Source organism: Bombina bombina, chromosome 6, assembly GCF_027579735.1.
Source record: "Bombina bombina isolate aBomBom1 chromosome 6, aBomBom1.pri, whole genome shotgun sequence".
Lineage (NCBI taxonomy): Eukaryota > Metazoa > Chordata > Amphibia > Anura > Bombinatoridae > Bombina > Bombina bombina.
The window spans coordinates 695,951,207-695,975,231 of record NC_069504.1 but is presented as its reverse complement, the minus strand read 5'-3'; the positions used below and the strand labels follow the sequence as shown (position 1 = coordinate 695,975,231).

The window sequence follows — 24,025 nt, the reverse complement described above, 5'->3', positions numbered from 1 at the left end:
ACCCTCTTCTAAACCTTCTTGTAGAAAAGACAATATCCTAGGAATCCTAACCTTACTCCATGAGTAACTCTTGGATTCGCACCAATATAAGTATTTACGCCATATTTTATGGTAAATCTTTCTGGTAACAGGCTTCCTAGCCTGTATTAAAGGGACAGTCTACACCAGAATTTTTATTGTTTTAAAAGATAGATAATCCCTTTATTACCCATTTCCCAGTTTTGCATAACCAACACAGTTATATTAATATACTTTTAACCTCTGTGATTATTTTGTATCTAAGCCTCTGCAAACTGCCCCTTTTTTCAGTTCTTTTGACAGACTTGCAGTCTAGCCAATCAGTGCCTGCTCCCAGATAACCTCTCGTGCACGAGCACAGTGTTATCTATATGAAATACGTGAACTAACACCCTCTAGTGGTGAAAAACTGTTAAAATGCAATCTGAAAGAGGTGGGCTTTAAGGTCTAAGAAATTAGCATATGAACCTCCTAGGTTAAGCTTTCAACTAAGAATCCCAAGAGAACAAAGCAAAATTGGTGATACAAGTAAATTGGAAAATTGTTAAAAATTACATGCTCTATCTGAATCATGAAAGTTTATTTTGGCCTAGACTGTCCCTTTAAGGTTTCAATAACTGACTCAGAAAAACCACATTTTGATAAAATCAAGCGTTCAATTTCCAAGCAGTCAGCTTCAGAGAAATTAGATTTTGATGTTTGAAGGGACCCTGGATCAGAAGGTCCTGTTTCAGAGGTAGAGACCAAGGTGGACAGGATGACATGTCCACTAGATCTGCATACCAAGTCCTGCGTGGCCATGCAGGCGCTATTAGAATCACTGATGCTCTCTCCTGTTTGATTCTGGCAATCAATCGAGGAAGCATCGGGAAGGGTGGAAACACATAAGCCATCCCAAAGGTCCAAGGTGCTATCAAAGCATCTATCAGAACCGCTCCCGGATCCCTGGATCTGGACCCGTAACGAGGAAGCTTGGCGTTCTGTCGAGACGCCATGAGATCTATCTCTGGTTTGCCCCAACGTCTAAGTATTTGGGCAAAGACCTCCGGATGAAGTTCCCACTCCCCCGGATGAAAAGTCTGACGACTTAGGAAATCCGCCTCCCAGTTCTCCACTCCCGGGATGTGGATTGCTGACAGGTGGCAAGAGTGAGACTCTGCCCAGCGAATTATCTTTGATACTTCCATCATTGCTAGGGAGCTTCTTGTCCCTCCCTGATGGTTGATGTAAGCTACAGTCGTGATGTTGTCCGACTGAAACCTGATGAACCCCCGAGTTGTTAACTGGGGCCAAGCCAGAAGGGCATTGAGAACTGCTCTCAATTCCAGAATGTTTATTGGCAGGAGACTCTCCTCCTGATTCCATTGTCCCTGAGCCTTCAGAGAATTCCAGACAGCGTCCCAACCTAGTAGGCTGGCGTCTGTAGTTACAATTGTCCAGTCTGGCCTGCTGAATGGCATCCCCCTGGACAGATGTGGCCGAGAAAGCCACCATAGAAGAGAATTTCTGGTCTCTTGATCCAGATTCAGAGTAGGGGACAAGTCTGAGTAATCCCCATTCCACTGACTTAGCATGCACAATTGCAGCGGTCTGAGATGTAGGCGTGCAAAGGGTACTATGTCCATTGCCGCTACCATTAAGCCGATCACCTCCATGCATTGAGCTACTGACGGGTGTTGATTGGAATGAAGGACACGGCATGCATTTTGAAGTTTTGTTAACCTGTCTTCTGTCAGGTAAATCTTCATTTCTACAGAATCTATAAGAGTCCCCAAGAAGGGAACTCTTGTGAGTGGAAAGAGAGAACTCTTCTTTTCGTTCACCTTCCATCCATGCGACCTTAGAAAAGCCAGTACTAACTCTGTATGAGACTTGGCAGTTTGAAAGCTTGAAGCTTGTATCAGAATGTCGTCTAGGTACGGAGCTACCGAAATTCCTCGCGGTCTTAGTACCGCCAGAAGAGCACCCAGAACCTTCGTGAAGATTCTTGGAGCCGTAGCCAATCCGAATGGAAGAGCTACAAACTGGTAATGCCTGTCTAGGAAGGCAAACCTTAGATACCGGTAATGATCTTTGTGAATCGGTATGTGAAGGTAAGCATCCTTTAAATCCACTGTGGTCATGTACTGACCCTTTTGGATCATGGGTAAGATTGTCCGAATAGTTTCCATTTTGAACGATGGAACTCTTAGGAATTTGTTTAGGATCTTTAAATCCAGGATTGGCCTGAAAGTTCCCTCTTTTTTGGGAACCACAAACAGATTTGAGTAAAACCCTTGTCCTTGTTCCGACCGCGGAACCGGATGGATCACTCCCATTAGTAAAAGATCTTGTACACAGCGTAGAAACGCCTCTTTCTTTATTTGGTTTGTTGACAACCTTGACAGATGAAATCTCCCTTTTGGGGGAGAGGATTTGAAGTCCAGAAGGTATCCCTGAGATATGATCTCTAACGCCCAGGGATCCTGGACATCTCTTGCCCAAGCCTGGGCGAAGAGAGAAAGTCTGCCCCCCACTAGATCCGTTCCCGGATCGGGGGCCCTCAATTCATGCTGTCTTAGGGGCAGCAGCAGGTTTCCTGGCCTGCTTGCCCTTGTTCCAGGACTGGTTAGGTCTCCAGCCTTGTCTGTAGCGAGCAACAGCTCCTTCCTGCTTTGGTGCAGAGGAAGTTGATGCTGCTCCTGCTTTGAAATTCCGAAAGGAACGAAAATTAGACTGTCTAGCCTTAGGTTTGGCTCTGTCTTGAGGCAGGGCATGGCCCTTACCTCCCGTAATGTCAGCGATAATTTCTTTCAACCCGGGCCCGAATAAGGTCTGCCCTTTGAAAGGTATGTTAAGTAATTTAGATTTAGAAGTAACGTCAGCTGACCAGGATTTTAGCCACAGTGCTCTGCGTGCCTGAATGGCGAATCCGGAATTCTTGGCCGTAAGTTTAGTTAAATGTACTACGGCATCCGAAATAAATGAATTAGCTAGCTTAAGTGTCTTAAGCTTGTTTGAAATCTCATCTATAGTTATTGAGTCAAGAGTCTCTTCCAGGGACTCGGACCAAAAAGCGGCCGCGGCCGTGACAGACGCAATACATGCAAGGGGTTGCAATATAAAACCTTGTTGAACAAACATTTTCTTAAGGTAACCCTCTAATTTTTTATCCATTGGATCTGAAAAGGCACAGCTATCCTCCACCGGGATAGTGGTACGCTTAGCCAGAGTAGAAACCGCTCCCTCCACCTTAGGGACCGTCTGCCATAAGTCCCGTGTGGTGGCGTCTATTGGAAACATTTTTCTAAACACAGGAGGGGGGGGAAAGGGTACACCGGGCCTATCCCACTCCTTAGCAATTATCTCTGTAAGCCTCTTAGGTATAGGAAATACGTCAGTACTCGCCGGTACCGCATAGTATCTATCCAGCCTACATAATTTCTCTGGGATTGCAACGGTGTTACAATCATTTAGAGCTGCTAAAACCTCCCCTAACAGTACACGGAGGTTTTCGAGTTTAAACTTAAAATTAGAAATGTCTGAATCCATTCTATTGGGATCAGAACCGTCACCTGCTGATTGAAGCTCTCCGTCCTCATGTTCAGCATACTGTGACGCAGTATCAGACATGGCCCTATTATCAACAGCGCACTCTGTTCTCACCCCAGAGTGATCACGCTTACCTCTTAGTTCTGGTAATTTAGCCAAAACTTCAGTCATAACATTAGCCATATCCTGTAATGTGATTTGTAATGGCCGCCCTGATGTACTCGGCGCTACAATATCACGCACCTCCCGAGCGGGAGATGCAGGTACTGACACGTGAGGCGAGTTAGTCGGCATAACTCTCCCCTCGTTGTTTGGTGAAATATGTTCAATTTGTACAGATTGACTTTTATTTAAAGTAGCATCAATGCAATTAGTACATAAATTTCTATTGAGCTCCACTTTGGCTTTAGCACATATAGCACAGAGATATTCCTCTGAATCAGACATGTTTAACACACTAGCAATTAAACTAGCAACTTGGAAATACTTTTCAAAGTAATTTACAAATAATATGAAAACGTACTGTGCCTTTAAGAAGCACAGAAAAAGGTTATGACAGTTGAGACTAATAAACTGAGAAACTATAACATCAATCTTTTACGGTAAATACACAATTTTAGCAAAGGATTGCCCCCATTAGCAATGGATAACTAACCCTGATAGCAGAAAAAAGGTACAGAAATAAACGTTTTTTATCACAGTCAGCTACAACCTCACAGCTCTGCTGTGAGTGATTACCTCCCTCAAAATAAGTTTTGAAGACCCCTGAGCTCTGTAGAGACGAACCGGATCATGCAGGGAAGACAAGAGACTTCTGACTGAATTTTTTGATGCGTAGCAAAAGCGCCAAAATAGGCCCCTCCCCCTCACACACAACAGTGAGGGAGATCAGTAAACTGTCTTAAATTAAATAAAACGACTGCCAAGTGGAAAAAAACAGTGCCCAAAACATTTTTTCACCCAGTACCTCAGAAAATTAAACGATTTAACATGCCAGCAAAAAACGTTTAACATCAAATAAATGAAATGACATTAAAAAGCCTGTTGCTAGTCACTGCAAATTAGGCTAAAGTCTTATGCATACAGTATTATCCCAGTGAAGTGCCATTCCCCAGAATACTGAAGTGTAAAATATACATACATGACAGCCTGATACCAGTTGCTACTACTGCATTTAAGGCTGAGATTACATTATATCGGTATGGCAGAATTTTCTCAGTCAAATTCCATTGTCAGAAAATAATATGCTGCTACATACCTCTTTGCAGATTAACCTGCCCGCTGTCCCCTGATCTGAAGTTTACCTCTCCTCAGATGGCCGAGAACAGCAATATGATCTTAACTACGCCGGCTAAAATCATACAAAAAACTCAGGTAGATTCTTCTTCAAACTCTACCAGAGAAGGAACAACACACTCCGGTGCTGTTATAAAATAAACTTTTGATTGAAGGTATAAAACTAAGTATAATCACCACAGTCCTCTCACACATCCTATCTATTAGTTGGGTGCAAGAGAATGACTGGGTGTGACGTAGAGGGGAGGAGCTATATAGCAGCTCTGCTGGGTGAATCCTCTTGCACTTCCTGTTGGGGAGGAGTTAATATCCCAGAAGTAATGATGACCCGTGGACTGACCACACTTAACAGGAGAAAAGCTTTCTTGCTGCGGGAGAAGTTAACCCTAACCATAATAAAATAAAAGTTTAGATTCTCCGGTAGGAGTTGCGGCTCCGACTGTGTATTGGAAAATGTAGGGTGCAGGGCTATCTGAAGTATTTCACCACCTGAGTGACAGGCGCCACTACGCCGCTCCTGCAGAGTGCTGAGATACTGGAAGAACTGAAGGAAAAGTAGGTCTACTCATCGATGTAGAAAACACTACACGCTCAAAAAACCCTGATATGGCATAGAAATTATGAGCTGCAATGAAAGCTGACAATAGTACGCCCGTCCTTGCATGTTAAATGATTACTGTAGCGGCGGGCACCGGTTCTGAACGGCAAGTCCAGTCGGAGGTTCCGCTCTATGGAGTCACAAACACTAATGGCTGATAAACAACGACCTTTGGGTCTCTACGTTATACTTAAGTCCCCCATGAGGAAATACATTTGTGGGCACTGTGTGTATGTTAAAAAATTGTCCCATATTTCAACTCCTCAGAGTCCCTCACCCATGGGGAAAATCAGCCTAATATAAATGTATTCCCCTGTCCCCTATTCCTAGGCAACAAGCCATTAGAGGGTAACAAAGGAAGAAATGTGGCTTACCCAGCTGCCAGTAGTAGCTTCATCCTGGCTGGATCCTGTAACACAAAGGAAAATCAGTGTAACTAACACCATTTGCCCAACAGGGAGGATAGCATAAGAACACTGGAGGAGACATAGGAACTTCCCAGCGACATCCAGTAGCTAGCATACACCAAAACTCTACTAAGAGAGTTACATGGCTTTCAACAATTCCCCTGTCCTCTCATGCAGGAAACAATCCATTGAGGACAAAATCAGAATCATCAGCAGAGCCCCTCTCTCTGCCCCTACCTCCATGAAACGAGGCAAAGAACTATTGGGAGGGTAGGGTAAGTGGGAGGGATATTTAATGCTTTGTTTGGGGTGTCTTTGCCTCCTCCTGGTGGCCAAATTAAGTATTTCCCATAGGTTATGAATCGATTTCATGAACTCTCACTTAAATATTTTTTTCAGCAGTGCATACATAGCAGAGCATAGACTTGTATATCTTAAAAAGCTTTAAAACATTAATTATTTAAAATCCATGCTTACACACCTATCCACTTCTAACGTTTAACCGATGACGTGCTGTACCCGCCTGCCTCAGTGAGTGACAAAGCGCCCTCACTTCTGCTTTAGAGCCAATGGTTATGGATGACAGGTTGTGCCATATGGTAATTAGGTTGCAAATATGTCCTGTCTCTTTAATGTCAACAAAGAGCAAAAACATTTATTGTAACTAGCTAAATAAAACCAGTAGGTATCAGACTTGTCTAGAGTGTGATGTCTTAGGTATTTTTTTTGTATCTATTTTTGTGTGTCATATCACTGTCCATTAATACAGATGAGAGAATTGTCCTCATCAGCCAATAAGCAATATGTACCACTAGGGATGAGTTCTGTATTAGCATATATTTCCATTTCTTTCAAAATAAATTATAAATAATGCTCTGTAGACATATACAATATTAGTTTTGATCCAGGTCGCAATGAGCATGTTACAAGCACATAAGTAGGACCTGCATATTGCTCAAGATGATTACTGTTACAAAAACAAACACGTTTTGACACTTAGGGAGGCTATCTATGTACAGGTGGCCCCAGGTCAGGACTAAAGAAATAAAATTCACCTGGATTATTAAAAAAAAAAAAAAAAAAAAAAAAAAGATACACCACACAGTTTTTGGTTATTGCTACATGATACAGAACAATAGTTTCTCTCACTAAATTGATTAAAACTACCACCCTAATAGTTGTTAATAAAGCACTATTACTGTACTGCAAAAATCTAAAGGATTTAGTATATTAATGGGGTGCCCTTTTTAGACTAGGGCCAAATCCATTTGGTTTGAATCCACTTGCAAACTGCCACCCTACATTAAATAAAGTACAAAAATCACATCATTTCAAAATAACACAGGGTTAAAAAAAAAAAAAAAAAATATATCACACACTATATTCACAACAAAAGTTTGGCATGACCATGTTGTACAGGAGTCATTTTTTCCAAACAGTGCTGTCAAATAGGAAATGTACACAGCCCAACTCCAGGAAATGTGTAGCATATTCAGAGTGTATGGAGATTCCCCTAAATGGTTGCCAAGTAAATGTAAATGAGGCCAGTAATTCTTGGGTGTCCTGGGCAATTTCTATGAAAACAACTTCCACAGATAAGTTACTCCCAGTTGACCTTGAAGTGCTGTTAATACATTAGCATGTTCCATGGCAGTCTTTTCAAAACTGTAATAAAAGCTACATCTTTGTCTAAATCCAGGATAAGAGGGATAAAAGATAAATTAGCATAAATAAAATGTAGCGTCTCTCATCCCCTCACATGCTCTACTGATTTACAATATCCTCCAAAACTAAATTAAGAGTAGAACGGATATTTCTAAATACCAAATCCAAACAACCCTATTTAGTGAAGTCATTGTACAGTTTGTGTGTCCCTCCTCTCTATAATTCCCCCCTTGGAGATATGAGTGAACTACCCCAGCACCTACTTACACTTAAAGCCTAAGCAACAGAAAAACAGACAATGGTGCTAGAAGACAGGGAAGTATTAGTCCAGGAAGAATAGACAATGCTGGCCATGTAAGACTGGAACCCTCAACAACGACTTGTGCAAGAAGCGTGAACCCACAAGAGCAGGGCAGGTGCTAAAGGGTTTTTGGCTACACAGGCAAAGACATGTTGCCGCCCCCCCCCACAAAAAAAAAATATGATATACCCTGCTACTACCGCTTCTTAACAAAATGTTCTAGTAATGTGTAATAGATATTTCTGCATGACATAATGTGCCAAAGTGGTAGTTCTGCACAACATTGCATATGCAGGTAAATGTTGTCACCTGCTCTCATACATATTTACACACACACACAGACAGACATACAGACACACTTATTCTTATTGTTATTTACACATACATTTATACACACACATTTATTTACACACACATTTATACACACACATACATTTATATACAATATATATAAATGTATGTTAAGACACTTTGTAGCTCAGCTCCACTGTCAGGTGCAGGCCAAGAAGGGTGCTGTAATCCCAGAGTATTCACAAATACAGAGAGAGGCAGCACCTTGCAATATAAAAAATCTTTATTTCCATATACTGGAATAAAACAGTGACGTTTCGGGTACAGGACCCTTAATCATACAAAGCTCAAACACATTGTTCAATCCTTATAAAGGCCTACCTGTACACAGGTGTTCAATTAACACCTCTTAACAGCCCCACCTAGTGGTTACTTATTTTATTACATCAAACATTAGAATTTTACATTCTTATTTCACCTTAGTGCAGGATAGCAATTAAAATCAATACAAAAACATATATATACACATAGCAATGGCTCATACAGATATCGATATTGACATAGTATCATTACAGCATATTAATAAGAAACCCCAATGCAGCAATTCTCAAATGACTACAAAAATAGAGTATAGTCCAATTCTTTATTTAGACCCAAAGGTTGCATAGCATTGAGTTTGTATATCCAAAATGCTTCCTTCTTTTTGAGGATTAACTCCCTATTACCCCCCCCCCCCCCCCGTCTGGGACGTGGCACTGCATTAATGATTTGAAAACAAACCTGACTAATATGACCACATTGGATAAAGTGACCTGACTCTATGAGGTAGATAGCAAAAGCAGTATCGCACGTGAAAAAACCTTTAATTAGAAATTTTCTACCAGTGAGGGGATGTACAAAATGAGGGCCTTTAATCATCGAATTGCAGTTGCCACATCCCAAACAGGGATAGCAACCATGGTTTTTATCAGATATGCAACTTTGATGTTTTTTATTTGCAAAAAGAAGGAAGCATTTTGGATATACAAACTCAATGCTATGCAACCTTTGGGTCTAAATAAAGAATTGGACTATACTCTATTTTTGTAGTCATTTGAGAATTGCTGCATTGGGGTTTCTTATTAATATGCTGTAATGATACTATGTCAATATCGATATCTGTATGAGCCATTGCTATGTGTATATATATGTTTTTGTATTGATTTTAATTGCTATCCTGCACTAAGGTGAAATAATGTTTGATGTAATAAAATAAGTAACCACTAGGTGGGGCTGTTAAGAGGTGTTAATTGAACACCTGTGTACAGGTAGGCCTTTATAAGGATTCAACAGTGTGTTTGAGCTTTGTATGATTAAGGGTCCTGTACCCGAAACGTCACTGTTTTATTCCAGTATGTGGAAATAAAGATTGTTTTATATTGCAAGGTGCTGCCTCTCTCTGTGGATTTGTGAATACTAAGGGATTACAGCACCCTTCTTGGCCTGCACCTGACAGTGGAGCTGAGCTACAAAGTGTCTTAACATACATTTATATACACACACACACACTCATACATACATATACTCATACACACACACACTTACACAACCACATACACATTTACGTATATACACACACACACACACACATACAAAAACACACACGCATGGAGTGACAACAAAATGTTGCTATTATTACATATCACAGGCTAGTAGGCCTAATTCCACCTCTTCTGCATTGTGTAAACTAATATAGCATAATGTTTAATGTCTGCCATCACCCATAGTTTTGCCATATTAAGTTATAACATGCCACAACTGCCTGTCTTTTTTTCAACACACACACACACACATATATATATATATTATTTCTTTCCACACACACCCCACTTCAGAAATCATGCCAGGACCCCTCGGATGAAGCTTTAGCATTAAAATAAGTCTAAAATATTTACAAAATCATAGTGTTAAAAGGAGTAAAATAATTTCCTTTAGAATAAACTCCAGCATGAAGTTACAAATAAAATAATATTTAAACACTACACAGCCAGCCTGTATAATAAGCACAACAAAGGGGGATACCTTATTTCCAGAAGATCGTTATCTTTATTTATGCGCTCTTCAATCTCCCTCCGGTTTCCCTGCATACCACGTGTAGGCACATTTTAACCTTTAACCCTCCGTCCCACTTCCCATATGGAGTAGCAGAGAAGCTAAACAGTTTTACTGCTGCTCTGGAATAAATCAAACTTCTGCTACAGTTATAAAAAGCACCCTCTGTGCCTTTACAAGCCCTTACACGGAAGCGTGACTTCAATTAACAGTGTGATGGAACACTGCACCTTTCAAGTATGTCATGCCGGCCCCAGCTTATGCGGCTCAATCCGGCACTGGCTCTTGCTCTAAATTTGCCCCCCACCTGCTGGGGCACCCTAAGGTGGCTGCTTGTTTGCCTTATGCAAATGCCAGCCCTGCACAAGAGGAGTGAAAGAATAATTTTTAGGTTTTCCTCAGTCACCCAATTACCTATAGAGATATAAAGTCACTTAATAGGAAATGTGTCCTTCTTTCTAATATGTATAACTCAAAGGACCACTAAACACAGTAGAATAGCATAATCAGTAAATGCATAATAAAAAGACAATGCAAAAGCACTCTGAATTTCAAATGAGTAGTAGATTTCTTTCTATAAAGTTGGTTTTATTTTCACTCCCACTGCCGTCAGCCAATCACAAAATTCATATACCTATATACTCTTGCACATGAACAGTAGGTGTAGGTACCTTAGAAAATGTGCATATAAAAATATTGTGCACATTTAGATAATGGAAGTGAACTGGAAAGTTGTTTAAAATTGTGTTCTCTATCTGGATAATGAAAGTATAATTTTGACCTGATTGTCCCTTTAATTTGGGGCATTCAACAGGAAATTAACATGCATAGGAGGGTACTACAGAAGAATACCATGTGGCAAGAAGGGTCAATTTAAGAGATAGAAATAGGAAAATAGAGTATGAGTTAAAAGGAAAGACATTATGAGGATGGAGAGAGACTAAAGATAATATGGTGAGAAAAAGGTCTAAAGAGGTAGAAAGGTATAGTGTCCGAGTGCTCTGGAAGAAAGAGATAGTAGAATGATGGAACTAACACCTGTGGATCACTTCCTGTTTGACAAAAGGCACTGTAAATCTGCAAGTATATGCATTTATTCTGGTCTCTGCTGAAGCCTGCATCTTACCTGCATGTGGTCTCCTTCTTTCAGTGAGAAGTTTTTTGCCTCCTTTACAATCTCCACGTTGACTTCTCCCTGTAGGATATGAATGCTGGTATTACCAAGATCCTCACTCACAAAATTCTCTAGGTGCAGTTCTGGAAAGAAAGAGACGATGAGATTGAGATCAGAGTTGCCTCACATGCTCATATATGTGATGATTGCTCAATAATTTTCTAAAATAAAAAGTTACCCCATATCTGAACTAAAGTATAAGCTACTTACAGTGATGCTTTTAAAGGGACAGTCTACACCAGAATTTTTATGGTTTTAAAAGATAGATAATCCCTTTATTACCCATTCCCCAGTTTTGCAAAACCAACACAGTTATAATAATATACTTTTAACCTCTGTGATTATCTTGTATCTAAGCCTCTGCAAACTGCCTCTTGTTTCAGTTCTTTTGACAGACTCGCAGTCTGGCCTATCAGTGCCTGCTCCCAGATAACACTGTGCTCGTGCACGTGAAGTTATCTATATGAAATACGTGAACTAACACCCTCTAGTGGTGAAAAATTGTTAAAATGCAATTTGAAAAGAGGTGGGCTTCAAGGTCTAAGAAATTAGCATACGAACCTCCTAGGTTAAGCTTTCAACTAAGAATACCAAGAAAACAAAGCAAAATTGGAGATAAAAGTACATTGGAAAATTGTTTAAAATGACATGCTCTAGCTGAATCATGAAAGTTTATTTTGGCCTAGACTGTCCCTTTAACTTCCCTGTCTCTACTAGACATGAGTATTTGGGTACATGACCTTCCCTGCCACTGTCCAAACTCACTTATAAAACACCTTATGGTAAAAGGAAAAAAAACGGACAACATTCAACAAACAGAAAAGATCTTCCTATGTATGTGTACTGGAAAAGCAAAAAGTTATTTTGAGTAATGTAAAATGCCGAAGGAAGTTGCTGGAAGCTCTGATGCTATATGGATGTTTAAAGGGGGATTAAGCGTATTTTTTGTTGTTGCATCTAATAAAAGGATATTATAAGTGTTTTTTCTTTTTTTTTCCTTTTTCTTTTCTGCTCCAGTCTGAGCAAAAAAACAAAATGGGGTGTGTGACTATGTGTCACTGTCCAGAAAAGTTTAATTTTGACTTTTATGTCCAGTAAAGAGAGTTTGGCTAAGCCAAATGGTCGGCAAAAGCCTAGGTGGCTTGAATCGCCTCAACTAAAGTTTGTGTTTAATGAGCAAGATATTGTGTATTGGGCACCTTATATATATATATATATATATATATATATATATATATATATATATATATATATATATATATATATATATATATATAAATTATGCTTACCAGATAATTTCCTTTCCATCTGTATGAGGAGAGTCCACAGCTTCATTCCTTACTTGTGGGAATATAGAACCTTGCTACCAGGAGGAGGCAAAGACACCCCAGCAAAGGCTTAAATACCTCCCCCACTCCCCTCATCCTCCAATCATTCTGCCGAGGGAACAAGGAACAGTAGGAGAAATATCAGGGTATGAAAGGTGCCAGAAGAACAAAAATATAGGTCCGCCCAACTGAGAAAAATGGGCGGGGGCCGTGGACTCTCCTCAAACAGATAGAAAGGAAATGATCTGGTAAGCATAATTTATGTTTTCCATCTTAATATGAGGAGAGTCCACGGCTTCATTCCTTACTTGTGGGAAACATATACCCAAGCTCTAGAAGACACTGAATGAAAACGGGAGGGTAGAAAAGAGAGGCGGACCCTATTCTGAGGGGACCACAGCCTGTAAAACCTTTCTCCCAAAAACGTAAAATTTGTAAAATTTTGAAAAAGTATGTAAGGAGGACCAGGTAGCCGCCCTACAAACCTGCTCCATAGGTGTCTCATTTTTGAAGGCCCAAGAAGAAGCCACAGCTCTAGTTGAATGAGCCGTAATCCTCTGAGGAGGCTTATGTCCCGCAGTTTCATATGCTAAGCGGATGATGCTCCTCAACCAAAAAGATAGGGAAGTGGAAGAAGCCTTGTGCCCTCTGCGCTTCCCAGAATAGACAAGAAACAATGCCGAAGTCTGTCTAAAATCTTTCATAGCCTGAAGATAGAATTTCAAAGCCCGAACCACATCCAAATTATGAAGTAATCGCTCCTTCGAAGAAGAAGGATTAGGACACAAAGAAGGAACCACAATCTCCTGATTGATGTTGCGATCAGACACGACCTTAGGGAGAAAACCCAACCCAGTGCGAAGAACAGCCTTATCAGCATGAAAAACTAGGTAAGGAGGCTCACACTGCAAGGCTGCCATATCAGAGACTCTGCCTGCTGAAGCACAAGCCAATAGAAAAAGAACCTTCCAAGACAGTAACTTAATGTCAACCAGAACGCATGGCTCAAACTGAGCCCTCTGCAAAACCTTAAGAACCAAATTTAAACTCCAAGGAGGAGCAGAATGTCTAAATACAGCCCTGATTATAGACAGAGTCTGAACAAAAGACTGAATATCAGGAAGCTCAGCAAGCCTCTTGTGTAATAACACCAATAGAGCTGAAATCTGTCCCTTTAAGGAACTAGCAGCAAGTCCCTTCTCCAACCCATCTTGAAGAAGACAGAATCCTGGATACCCTGACCTTATGCCAGGGGAATCCACATTCTTCACACCAGAATAAGTAGGTCCTCTACACCTTATGGAAGATGCAACGGGTGACCGGCTTTCTGGCCTGAATTAGAGCATCAATCACCGTTTCAAAAAAAAACCTCTCTTGGCTAGGACTAAGCGTTCAATCACCACGCAGTTAGCCTCAGAGAATCTAAATTTTGGTGAACAAAAGGAACCTGCTCCAGCAGATCCCTGCAACAGGGTAACCTCCATGGAGGAGATAAAAACATCCCCACCAGGTCCACAAACCACATCCTGCGCGGCCACGATGGAGCAATTAGAATAGTCAAGGCTTGCTCCTGCTTGATGCGAGGTAGAAGTGGCAATGGTGGAAAAATTTAAACTAGGTTGAACCCCCAAGGCACTGCTAAGGCATCTAACAGCTCAGCCTGGGAATCCCTGGACTGCGACCCATATCTGGGTAGCTTGGAATTGAGTCTGGACGCCATGAGATCTATCTCATTTGTTGCAAATCTCCGCAAACACCTTGGGATGGAGACCATTCTCCCGGATGAAACAATTGTCTGCTTAGAAAGTCCGCTTCCCAGTTGTCCAAACCTGGGATGTGGATCGCTGACAGCGAACAGTTGTGGGCCTCCGCCCAATCCAGAATCCGAGACACTTCCCTCATGGCTAGGGAGCTTCTCGTTCCACCCTGATGGTTGATGTAAGCCACTGAGGTAATGTTGTCCAAATGGAATCTGATAAACCAGGACGAACCCCGAAGAGGCCAAAGCCCTTTGAGCGTTGAAGATCTCTCAAAGTTCCAGAATGTTGATCGGGAGAAGAGATTTCTCCCGAGTCCATCATCCCTGTGCCTTCCTGGCACCCCAAACAGCTCCCCATCCTAATAGACTTGCATCCGTAGTCACAATCTCCCAGGATGGTCTCAAGACGGATGTCCCCTGGGACAGACGATCTGGACAGAGCCACCAAGAGAGCGATATCTATGCTGCACACCATGAGCCCAATCACCTCCATACACCGGGCCACAGATGGCCTTGAGGAGGTCCGGAAGAGAAGACAACTGGAAGTAATTTTGCAACGTCTCTGGTCTGTAAGAAATATCTTCATGGATATGGAATCTATTATCGTGCCCAGGAACTTCACTCTGGTACTGGGAACCAGAGAATGCTTTCCTAAGTTTATCTTCCATCCATCAGATAAAAGAAGAAGAGCTCTCGAATGGTCTTCTGTCAGCCAGCATGATGCAACTTGGACCAGAATGTCGTCCAAATAAGGCGCTACTGCAATGCCTCTGGATCTCGCCACCGCGAGCAGAGCCCCCATAACCTTCGTAAAGACTCTTGAAGCAGTAGCCAGACCGAAGGGAAGAGCTACAAACTGGAAGTGCTGATCCAAAAAAAAAAAGAGAATATTAAGAACTTGAAGTGATCCTTCTGTATTGGAACATGAAGGTAAGCATCCTTCAAGTCTATCATGGTCATGAACTGTCCTTCTTGAACTAAGGGCAGAAAAGAACTTATCGTTTCTATCTTGAATGATGGTACAGACAGAAACTTGTTTAAACACTTTAGGTCCAGAATCGGGCGAAACCTACCCTCCTTCTTTAAGACCACAAAAAGGTTTGATCCCTTACACACCCTAGAAAGGCGTCTCGTTGTGCTGGGTTTTCTCTGTGTGTTGTATTAATTTGTTTTGTAATTTTCCCTATGGTTCTTGCACCCAGACCTGAATGGGGTTAACTGCCTGTGACTCTGGGAGCAGCACAGCTTCCTGTGAGTGCCAGTGGCACCCAGGGCTGATCATGTTGCAGGGTCATGGGATGTGTACCCGGTCCAGTATGAGAGTGCAGTTCCCTTCTGTGTTTTTATATATATATATATATATATATATATATATATATATATATATATATATATATATATATATATATATATATATATATATATATATATATATATATATATATATATATATATATATACATACACACACACACACATACATATACATTTTTTATATATATACATACACACACAGTATATATATGTCTAGGGTGATTACATATTCCTGTGCACCCTTCCCTTGTTCCCAGTTTGTTTGGATTTGAAAGCTTGCATTGTGTGGCTGTTTTAGGGTCCCAGGTATTGGAAAGGACCTTGACGAGGTACCTGGGCTTGTCCCATTTGGCCAGATGCGGTAACTAACCTTTCCATTTTTGCTTTTAACCCCTTAATGACCGCAGCACTTTTCCATTTTCTGTCCGTTTGGGACCAAGGCTATTTTTACATTTTTGCGGTGTTTGTGTTTAGCTGTAAATTTCCTCTTACTCATTTACTGTACCCACACATATTATATACCGTTTTTCTCGCCATTAAATGGACTTTCTAAAGATACCATTATTTTTATCATATCTTATAATTTACTCTAATTTTTTTTTATAAAATATGAGGAAAAAATGGAAAAAAACATAATTTATGCTTACCTGATAAATTCCTTTCTTCTGTTGTGTGATCAGTCCACGGGTCATCATTACTTCTGGGATATTATCTGCTCCCCTACAGGAAGTGCAAGAGGATTCACCCAGCAGAGTTGCTATATAGCTCCTCCCCTCTACGTCACCTCCAGTCATTTGACCAAAGACCAACGAGAAAGGAGAAGCCAAGGGTGTAGTGGTGACTGAATTATAATTTAAAAAATATGTACCTGCCTTAAAAAACAGGGCGGGCCGTGGACTGATCACACAACAGAAGAAAGGAATTTATCAGGTAAGCATAAATTATGTTTTCTTCTGTTATGTGTGATCAGTCCACGGGTCATCATTACTTCTGGGATACCAATACCAAAGCAAAAGTACACGGATGACGGGAGGGATAGGCAGGCTCATTATACAGAAGGAACCACTGCCTGAAGAACCTTTCTCCCAAAAATAGCCTCCGAAGAAGCAAAAGTGTCAAATTTGTAAAATTTGGAAAAAGTATGAAGCGAAGACCAAGTTGCAGCCTTGCAAATCTGTTCAACAGAGGCCTCATTCTTAAAGGCCCAAGTGGAAGCCACAGCTCTAGTGGAATGAGCTGTAATTCTTTCAGGAGGCTGCTGTCCAGCAGTCTCATAGGCTAAACGTATTATGCTACGAAGCCAAAAAGAGAGAGAGGTAGCAGAAGCTTTTTGACCTCTCCTCTGTCCAGAATAAACGACAAACAGGGAAGAAGTTTGACGAAAATCTTTAGTTGCCTGCAAGTAGAACTTGAGGGCACGAACTACATCCAGATTGTGTAGAAGACGTTCCTTCTTTGAAGAAGGATTTGGACACAAGGAGGGAACAACAATCTCTTGATTGATATTCCTGTTAGAGACAACCTTAGGTAAGAACCCAGGTTTAGTACGCAGAACTACCTTGTCTGAGTGAAAGATCAGATAAGGAGAATCACAATGTAGGGCTGATAACTCAGAGACTCTTCGAGCCGAGGAAATAGCCATTAAAAATAGAACTTTCCAAGATAACAATCTTATATCAATGGAATGAAGGGGTTCAAACGGAACACCCTGTAAAACGTTAAGAACTAAGTTTAAACTCCATGGCGGAGCAACAGTTTTAAACACAGGCTTGATCCTAGCTAAAGCCTGACAAAAGGCCTGGATGTCTGAATTTTCTGACAGACGCCTGTGTAACAAGATGGACAGAGCTGAGATCTGTCCCTTTAATGAACTAGCCGATAAACCCTTTTCTAAACCTTCTTGTAGAAAAGACAATATCCTAGGAATCCTAACCTTACTCCAGGAGTAATCTTTGGATTCACACCAGTATAGATATTTACGCCATATTTTATGGTAAATCTTTCTGGTAACAGGCTTCCTAGCCTGTATCAGGGTATCAATAACCGACTCAGAAAACCCACGTTTTGATAAAATCAAGCGTTCAATTTCCAAGCAGTCAGCTTCAGAGAAGTTAGACTTTGATGTTTGAATGGACCCTGAATCAGAAGGTCCTGTCTTAGAGGTAGAGACCACGGCGGACAGGATGACATGTCCACTAGATCTGCATACCAAGTCCTGCGCGGCCATGCAGGCGCTATTAGAATCACTGATGCTCTCTCCTGTTTGATTTTGGCAATCAATCGAGGAAGCAGCGGGAAGGGTGGAAACACATAAGCCATCCTGAAGTTCCAATGTGCTGTCAAAGCATCTATCAGGACCGCTCCCGGATCCCTGGATCTGGATCCGTAGCGAGGAAGTTTGGCGTTCTGGCGAGACGCCATGAGATCTATCTCTGGTTTGCCCCAACGTCGAAGTATTTGGGCAAAGACCTCCGGATGAAGTTCCCACTCCCCCGGATGAAGAGTCTGGCGACTCAAGAAATCCGCCTCCCAGTTCTCCACTCCCGGGATGTGGATTGCTGACAGATGGCAAGAGTGAGACTCTGCCCAGCGAATTATCTTTGATACTTCCATCATTGCTAGGGAGCTTCTTGTCCCTCCCTGATGGTTGATGTAAGCTACAGTCGTGATGTTGTCCGACTGAAACCTGATGAACCCCCGAGTTTTTAACTGGGGCCAAGCTAGAAGGGCATTGAGAACTGCTCTCAATTCCAGAATGTTTATTGGCAGGAGACTTTCCTCCTGACTCCATTGTCCCTGAGCCTTCAGAGAATTCCAGACAGCGCCCCAACCTAGAAGGCTGGCGTCTGTTGTTACAATTGTCCAGTCCGGCCTGCTGAAAGGCATCCCCCTGGACAGATGTGGCCGAGAAAGCCACCATAGAAGAGAGTTTCTGGTCTCTTGATCCAGATTCAGAGTGGGGGACAAATCTGAGTAATCCCCATTCCACTGACTCAGCATGCACAATTGCAGCGGTCTGAGATGTATGCGTGCAAAGGGTACTATGTCCATTGCTGCTACCATTAAGCCGATCACCTCCATGCATTGAGCTACTGACGGGAGTTGAATGGAATGAAGGACACGGCATGCATTTAGAAGCTTTGTTAATCTGTCTTCTGTCAGATAAATCTTCATTTCTACAGAATCTATAAGAGTCCCCAAGAATGGAACCCTTGTGAGAGGCAAGAGAGAACTCTTCTTTTCGTTCACTTTCCATCCATGCGACCTTAGAAATGCCAGAACTAACTCTGTATGAGACTTGGCAGTTTGAAAGCTTGAAGCTTGTATCAGAATATCGTCTAGGTACGGAGCTACCGAAATTCCTCGCGGTCTCAGAACCGCTAGAAGGGCACCCAGAACCTTTGTGAAAATTCTTGGAGCCGTGGCCAATCCGAATGGAAGGGCTACAAACTGGTAATGCCTGTCTAAGAAGGCAAACCTTAGATATCGGTAATGATCTTTGTGAATCGGTATGTGAAGGTAAGCATCCTTTAAATCCACTGTGGTCATGTACTGACCCTTTTGGATCATGGGTAAGATTGTCCGAATAGTTTCCATCTTGAACGATGGAACTCTTAGGAATTTGTTTAGGATCTTTAAATCCAAGATTGGCCTGAAAGTTCCCTCTTTTTTGGGAACCACAAACAGGTTTGAGTAAAACCCTTGTCCTTGTTCCGACCGCGGAACCGGATGGATCACTCCCATTAATAATAGATCTTGTACACAGCGTAGAAACGCGTCTTTCTTTATTTGGTTTGTTGACAACCTTGACAGATGAAATCTCCCTCGTGGGGGAGATAATTTGAAGTCTAGAAGGTATCCCTGAGATATGATCTCTAGCGCCCAGGGATCCTGGACATCTCTTGCCCAAGCCTGGGCGAAGAGAGAGAGTCTGCCCCCCACTAGATCCGGTCCCGGATCGGGGGCCCTCGGTTCATGCTGTCTTAGGGGCAGCAGCAGGTTTTCTGGCCTGCTTGCCCTTATTCCAGGACTGGTTAGGTTTCCAGCCTTGTCTGTAACGAGCAACAGCTCCTTCCTGTTTTGGTGCAGTGGAAGTTGATGCTGCACCTGCTTTGAAATTCCGAAAGGGACGAAAATTAGACTGTCTAGCCTTAGCTTTGGCTTTGTCTTGAGGTAGAGCGTGGCCCTTACCTCCTGTAATGTCAGCGACAATTTCTTTCAAACCGGGCCCAAATAAAGTTTGCCCCTTGAAAGGTATATTAAGTAATTTGGACTTAGAAGTTACATCAGCCGACCAGGATTTTAGCCACAGCGCCCTACGTGCCTGAATGGCGAATCCTGAATTCTTAGCCGTAAGTTTGGTTAAATGTACTACGGCCTCCGAAATGAATGAATTAGCTAGTTTAAGGACTCTAAGCCTGTCCGTAATGTCGTCCAGCGTAGCGGAACTAAGGTTCTCTTCCAGAGACTCAATCCAAAATGCTGCCGCAGCCGTAATCGGCGCGATGCATGCAAGGGGTTGCAATATAAAACCTTGTTGAACAAACATTTTCTTAAGGTAACCCTCTAATTTTTTATCCATAGGATCTGAAAAAGCACAGCTATCCTCCACCGGGATAGTGGTGCGCTTAGCTAAAGTAGAAACTGCTCCCTCCACCTTAGGGACCGTTTGCCATAAGTCCCGTGTGGTGGCGTCTATTGGAAACATCTTTCTAAATATTGGAGGGGGTGAGAACGGCACACCGGGTCTATCCCACTCCTTAGTAACAATTTCAGTTAATCTCTTAGGTATAGGAAAAACGTCAGTACTCGCCGGTACCGCAAAGTATTTATCCAACCTACACATTTTCTCTGGTATTGCAACAGTGTTACAATCGTTAAGAGCCGCTAAGACCTCCCCTAGTAATACACGGAGGTTTTCCAATTTAAATTTAAAATTTGAAATATCTGAATCCAATCTGCTTGGATCAGAACCGTCACCTACAGAATGAAGCTCTCCGTCCTCATGCTCTGCAAGCTGTGACGCAGTATCAGACATGGCCCTAGAATTATCAGCGCACTCTGTTCTCACCCCAGAGTGATCACGCTTGCCTCTTAGTTCTGGTAACTTAGCCAAAACTTCAGTCATAACAGTAGCCATATCTTGTAATGTTATCTGTAATGGCTGCCCAGATGTACTAGGCGCCATAATATCACGCACCTCCCGGGCGGGAGACGCAGGTACTGACACGTGAGGCGAGTTAGACGGCATAACTCTCCCCTCGCTGTTTGGTGAAATTTGTTCAATTTGTACAGATTGGCTTTTATTTAAAGTAGCATCAATACAGTTAGTACATAAATTTCTATTGGGCTCCACCTTGGCATTGGAACAAATGACACAGGTATCTTCCTCTGAATCAGACATGTTTAACACACTAGCAATAAACATGCAACTTGGTTACAATCTTATTTAACAAAAACGTACTGTGCCTCAAAGAAGCACTAAACGATTAAATGACAGTTGAAATAATGAACTGAAAAACAGTTATAGCATCACTCTTTAAAAACACCACAACTTGTTAGCAAAGGTTTGTTCCCATTAGTAAAGCAACACTAATTAAATTTTAAACATAAAAATTACAGAGCAACGTTTTAAAACACAGTCACTACATAAATCTCACAGCTCTGCTGAGAGAATCTACCTCCCTTCAAAGAAGTTTGAAGACCCCTGAGTTCTGTTAGAGATGAACCGGATCATGCAGAAAATACAAGTGTAACTGACTGAAAATTTTTTGATGCGTAGCAAAGAGCGCCAAAAACGGCCCCTCCCCCTCACACACAGCAGTGAGAGAGAAACGAAACTGTCATAAGCAAAAACAAGCAAACTGCCAAGTGGAAAAATAATGCCCAAATATTTATTCACTCAGTACCTCAGAAATGCAAACGATTCTACATTCCAGCAAAAACGTTTAACATGAACTAAATACCTATTAAAAGGTTTAATGTACTTTTACAGAGTAATTCCGGTGAAATACCATCCCCAGAATACTGAAGTGTAGAGTATACATACATGTCATTATAACGGTATAGCAGGATTTTCTCATCAATTCCATTCAGAAAATAAAAACTGCTACATACCTCAATGCAGATTCAACTGCCCGCTGTCCCCTGATCTGAAGCTTTTACCTCCCTCAGATGGCCGAGAAACAGCAATATGATCTTAACTACTCCGGTTAAAATCATAAGAAAAACTCTGGTAGATTCTTCTTCAAACTCTGCCAGAGAAGTAATAACACGCTCCGGTGCTATTGTAAAATAACAAACTTTTGATTGAAGTTATAAAAACTAAGTATAATCACCATAGTCCTCTCACACCTCCTATCTAGTCTTTGGGTGCAAGAGAATGACTGGAGGTGACGTAGAGGGGAGGAGCTATATAGCAACTCTGCTGGGTGAATCCTCTTGCACTTCCTGTAGGGGAGCAGATAATATCCCAGAAGTAATGATGACCCGTGGACTGATCACACATAACAGAAGAAAAACACACTTTTTCTAACTTTGACCCCCAAAATCTGTTACACATCTACAACCACCAAAAAAATCCCATGCTAAATAGTTTCTAAATTTTGTTCTGAGTTTAGAAATACCCAATGTTTACATGTTCTTTGCTTTTTTTGCAAGTTATAGGTCCATAAATACAAGTAGCACTTTGCTATTTCCAAACCACTTTTTTTCAAAATGAGTGCTAGTTACATTGGGACACTGATATCTTTCAGGAATCCCTGAATATCCATTGACATGTATATATTTTTTTTTAGAAGACATCCCAAAGTATTGATCTAGGCCCATGTTGGTATATTTCATGCCACCATTTCACCGCCAAATGCGATCAAATAAAAAAAATTGTTCACTTTTTCACAAATTTTTTCACAAACTTTAGGTTTCTCACTGAAATTATTTACAAACAACTTATGCAATTATAGCATAAATGGTTGTAAATGCTTCTCTGGGATCCCCTTTGTTCAGAAATAGCAGACATATATGGCTTTGGCTTTGCTTTTTGGTAATTAGAAGGCTGCTAAATGCCACTGCGCACAATACGTGTATTATGCCCAGCATTGAAGGGGTTAATTAGGGAGCATGTAGGGAGCTTCTAGGGTTAATTTTAGCTTTAGTGTAGTGTAGTAGACAACCCCAAGTATTGATCTAGGCCCATTTTGGTATATTTCATGCCACCATTTCACCGCCAAATGCGATCAAATTAAAAAAAAACGTTAATTTTTTCACAATTTTAGGTTTCTCACTGAAATTATTTACAAACAGCTTGTGCAATTATGGCACAAATGGTTGTAAATGCTTCTCTGGGATGTCCTTTGTTCAGAAATAGCAGACATATATGACTTTGGCGTTGCTTTTTGGTAATTAGAAAGTCGCTAAATGCTGCTGCGCATCACACGTGTATTATGGCTAGCAGTGAAGGGGTTAATTAAGTAGTTTGTAGGGAGCTTGCAGGGTTAATTTTAGCTTTAGTGTAGATATCAGCCTCCCACCTGACACATCCCACCCCCTGATCCCTCCCAAACAGCTCCCTTCCCTCCCCCACCCCACAATTGTCCCCGCCATCTTAAGTACTGGCAGAAAGTCTGCCAGTACTGAAATAAGTTTTTTTTTGTTTTTTTTTAAAGAAAAAAAAGAAGAAGCATATTTACATATGCTGTGTTTAGGATCCCCCCTTAGCCCCCAACCTCCCTGATCCCCCCAAAACAGCTCTCTAAGCCTCCCCCTCTGCCTTATTGGGGGCCATATTGGGTACTGGCAGCTGTCTGCCAGTACCCAGTTTGCACACAAACAAATGTTTATTTTTTTTTATCTTTTTCTGTAGTGTAGCAACCCCCCCCACCCCCCCACGGACCAACCCCCACCACATAAATGACACCTAAAGTTGTTTTTTTTACATTCTAGGTCCCACTTTTATTTTGTTTTGGGACACATTTTTCTGTAGTGTAGCGGTTCCCACCCGCTCCCTCCCCGTGCACGCGCCCGCCCCCTTGTGCACGTGCGCGCGCCCCCGGACTCCCCCTCCACATGACCAGGGCCATCGATGGCTGCCACCCACCTCCCACACCGGCTCCCACCCACCAACGATACCGGCCATCGATGTCCGGTGCAGAGAGGGCCACAGAGTGGCTCTCTCTGCATCGGATGGCCGTAGAAGGTTATTGCAGGATGCCTCCATATCGAGGCATCACTGCAATAACCGGAAAGCAGCTGGA

At 41.8% G+C, this 24,025-nt stretch overlaps 1 protein-coding gene across 2 annotated transcripts in view; it reads right to left on the bottom strand.

Moving 5' to 3' along the window:
• Positions 1 to 24,025, bottom strand: part of GGCX (gamma-glutamyl carboxylase) — a 194,701-nt gene that overhangs the window by 41,325 nt on the left and 129,351 nt on the right. For both annotated transcript variants that reach the window (XM_053717809.1, XM_053717808.1), the window contains exon 12: positions 11,325 to 11,455. In XM_053717809.1, coding sequence (XP_053573784.1) covers positions 11,325 to 11,455 — 131 coding nt within the window. The remainder of the gene's footprint in view (positions 1 to 11,324; positions 11,456 to 24,025) is intronic.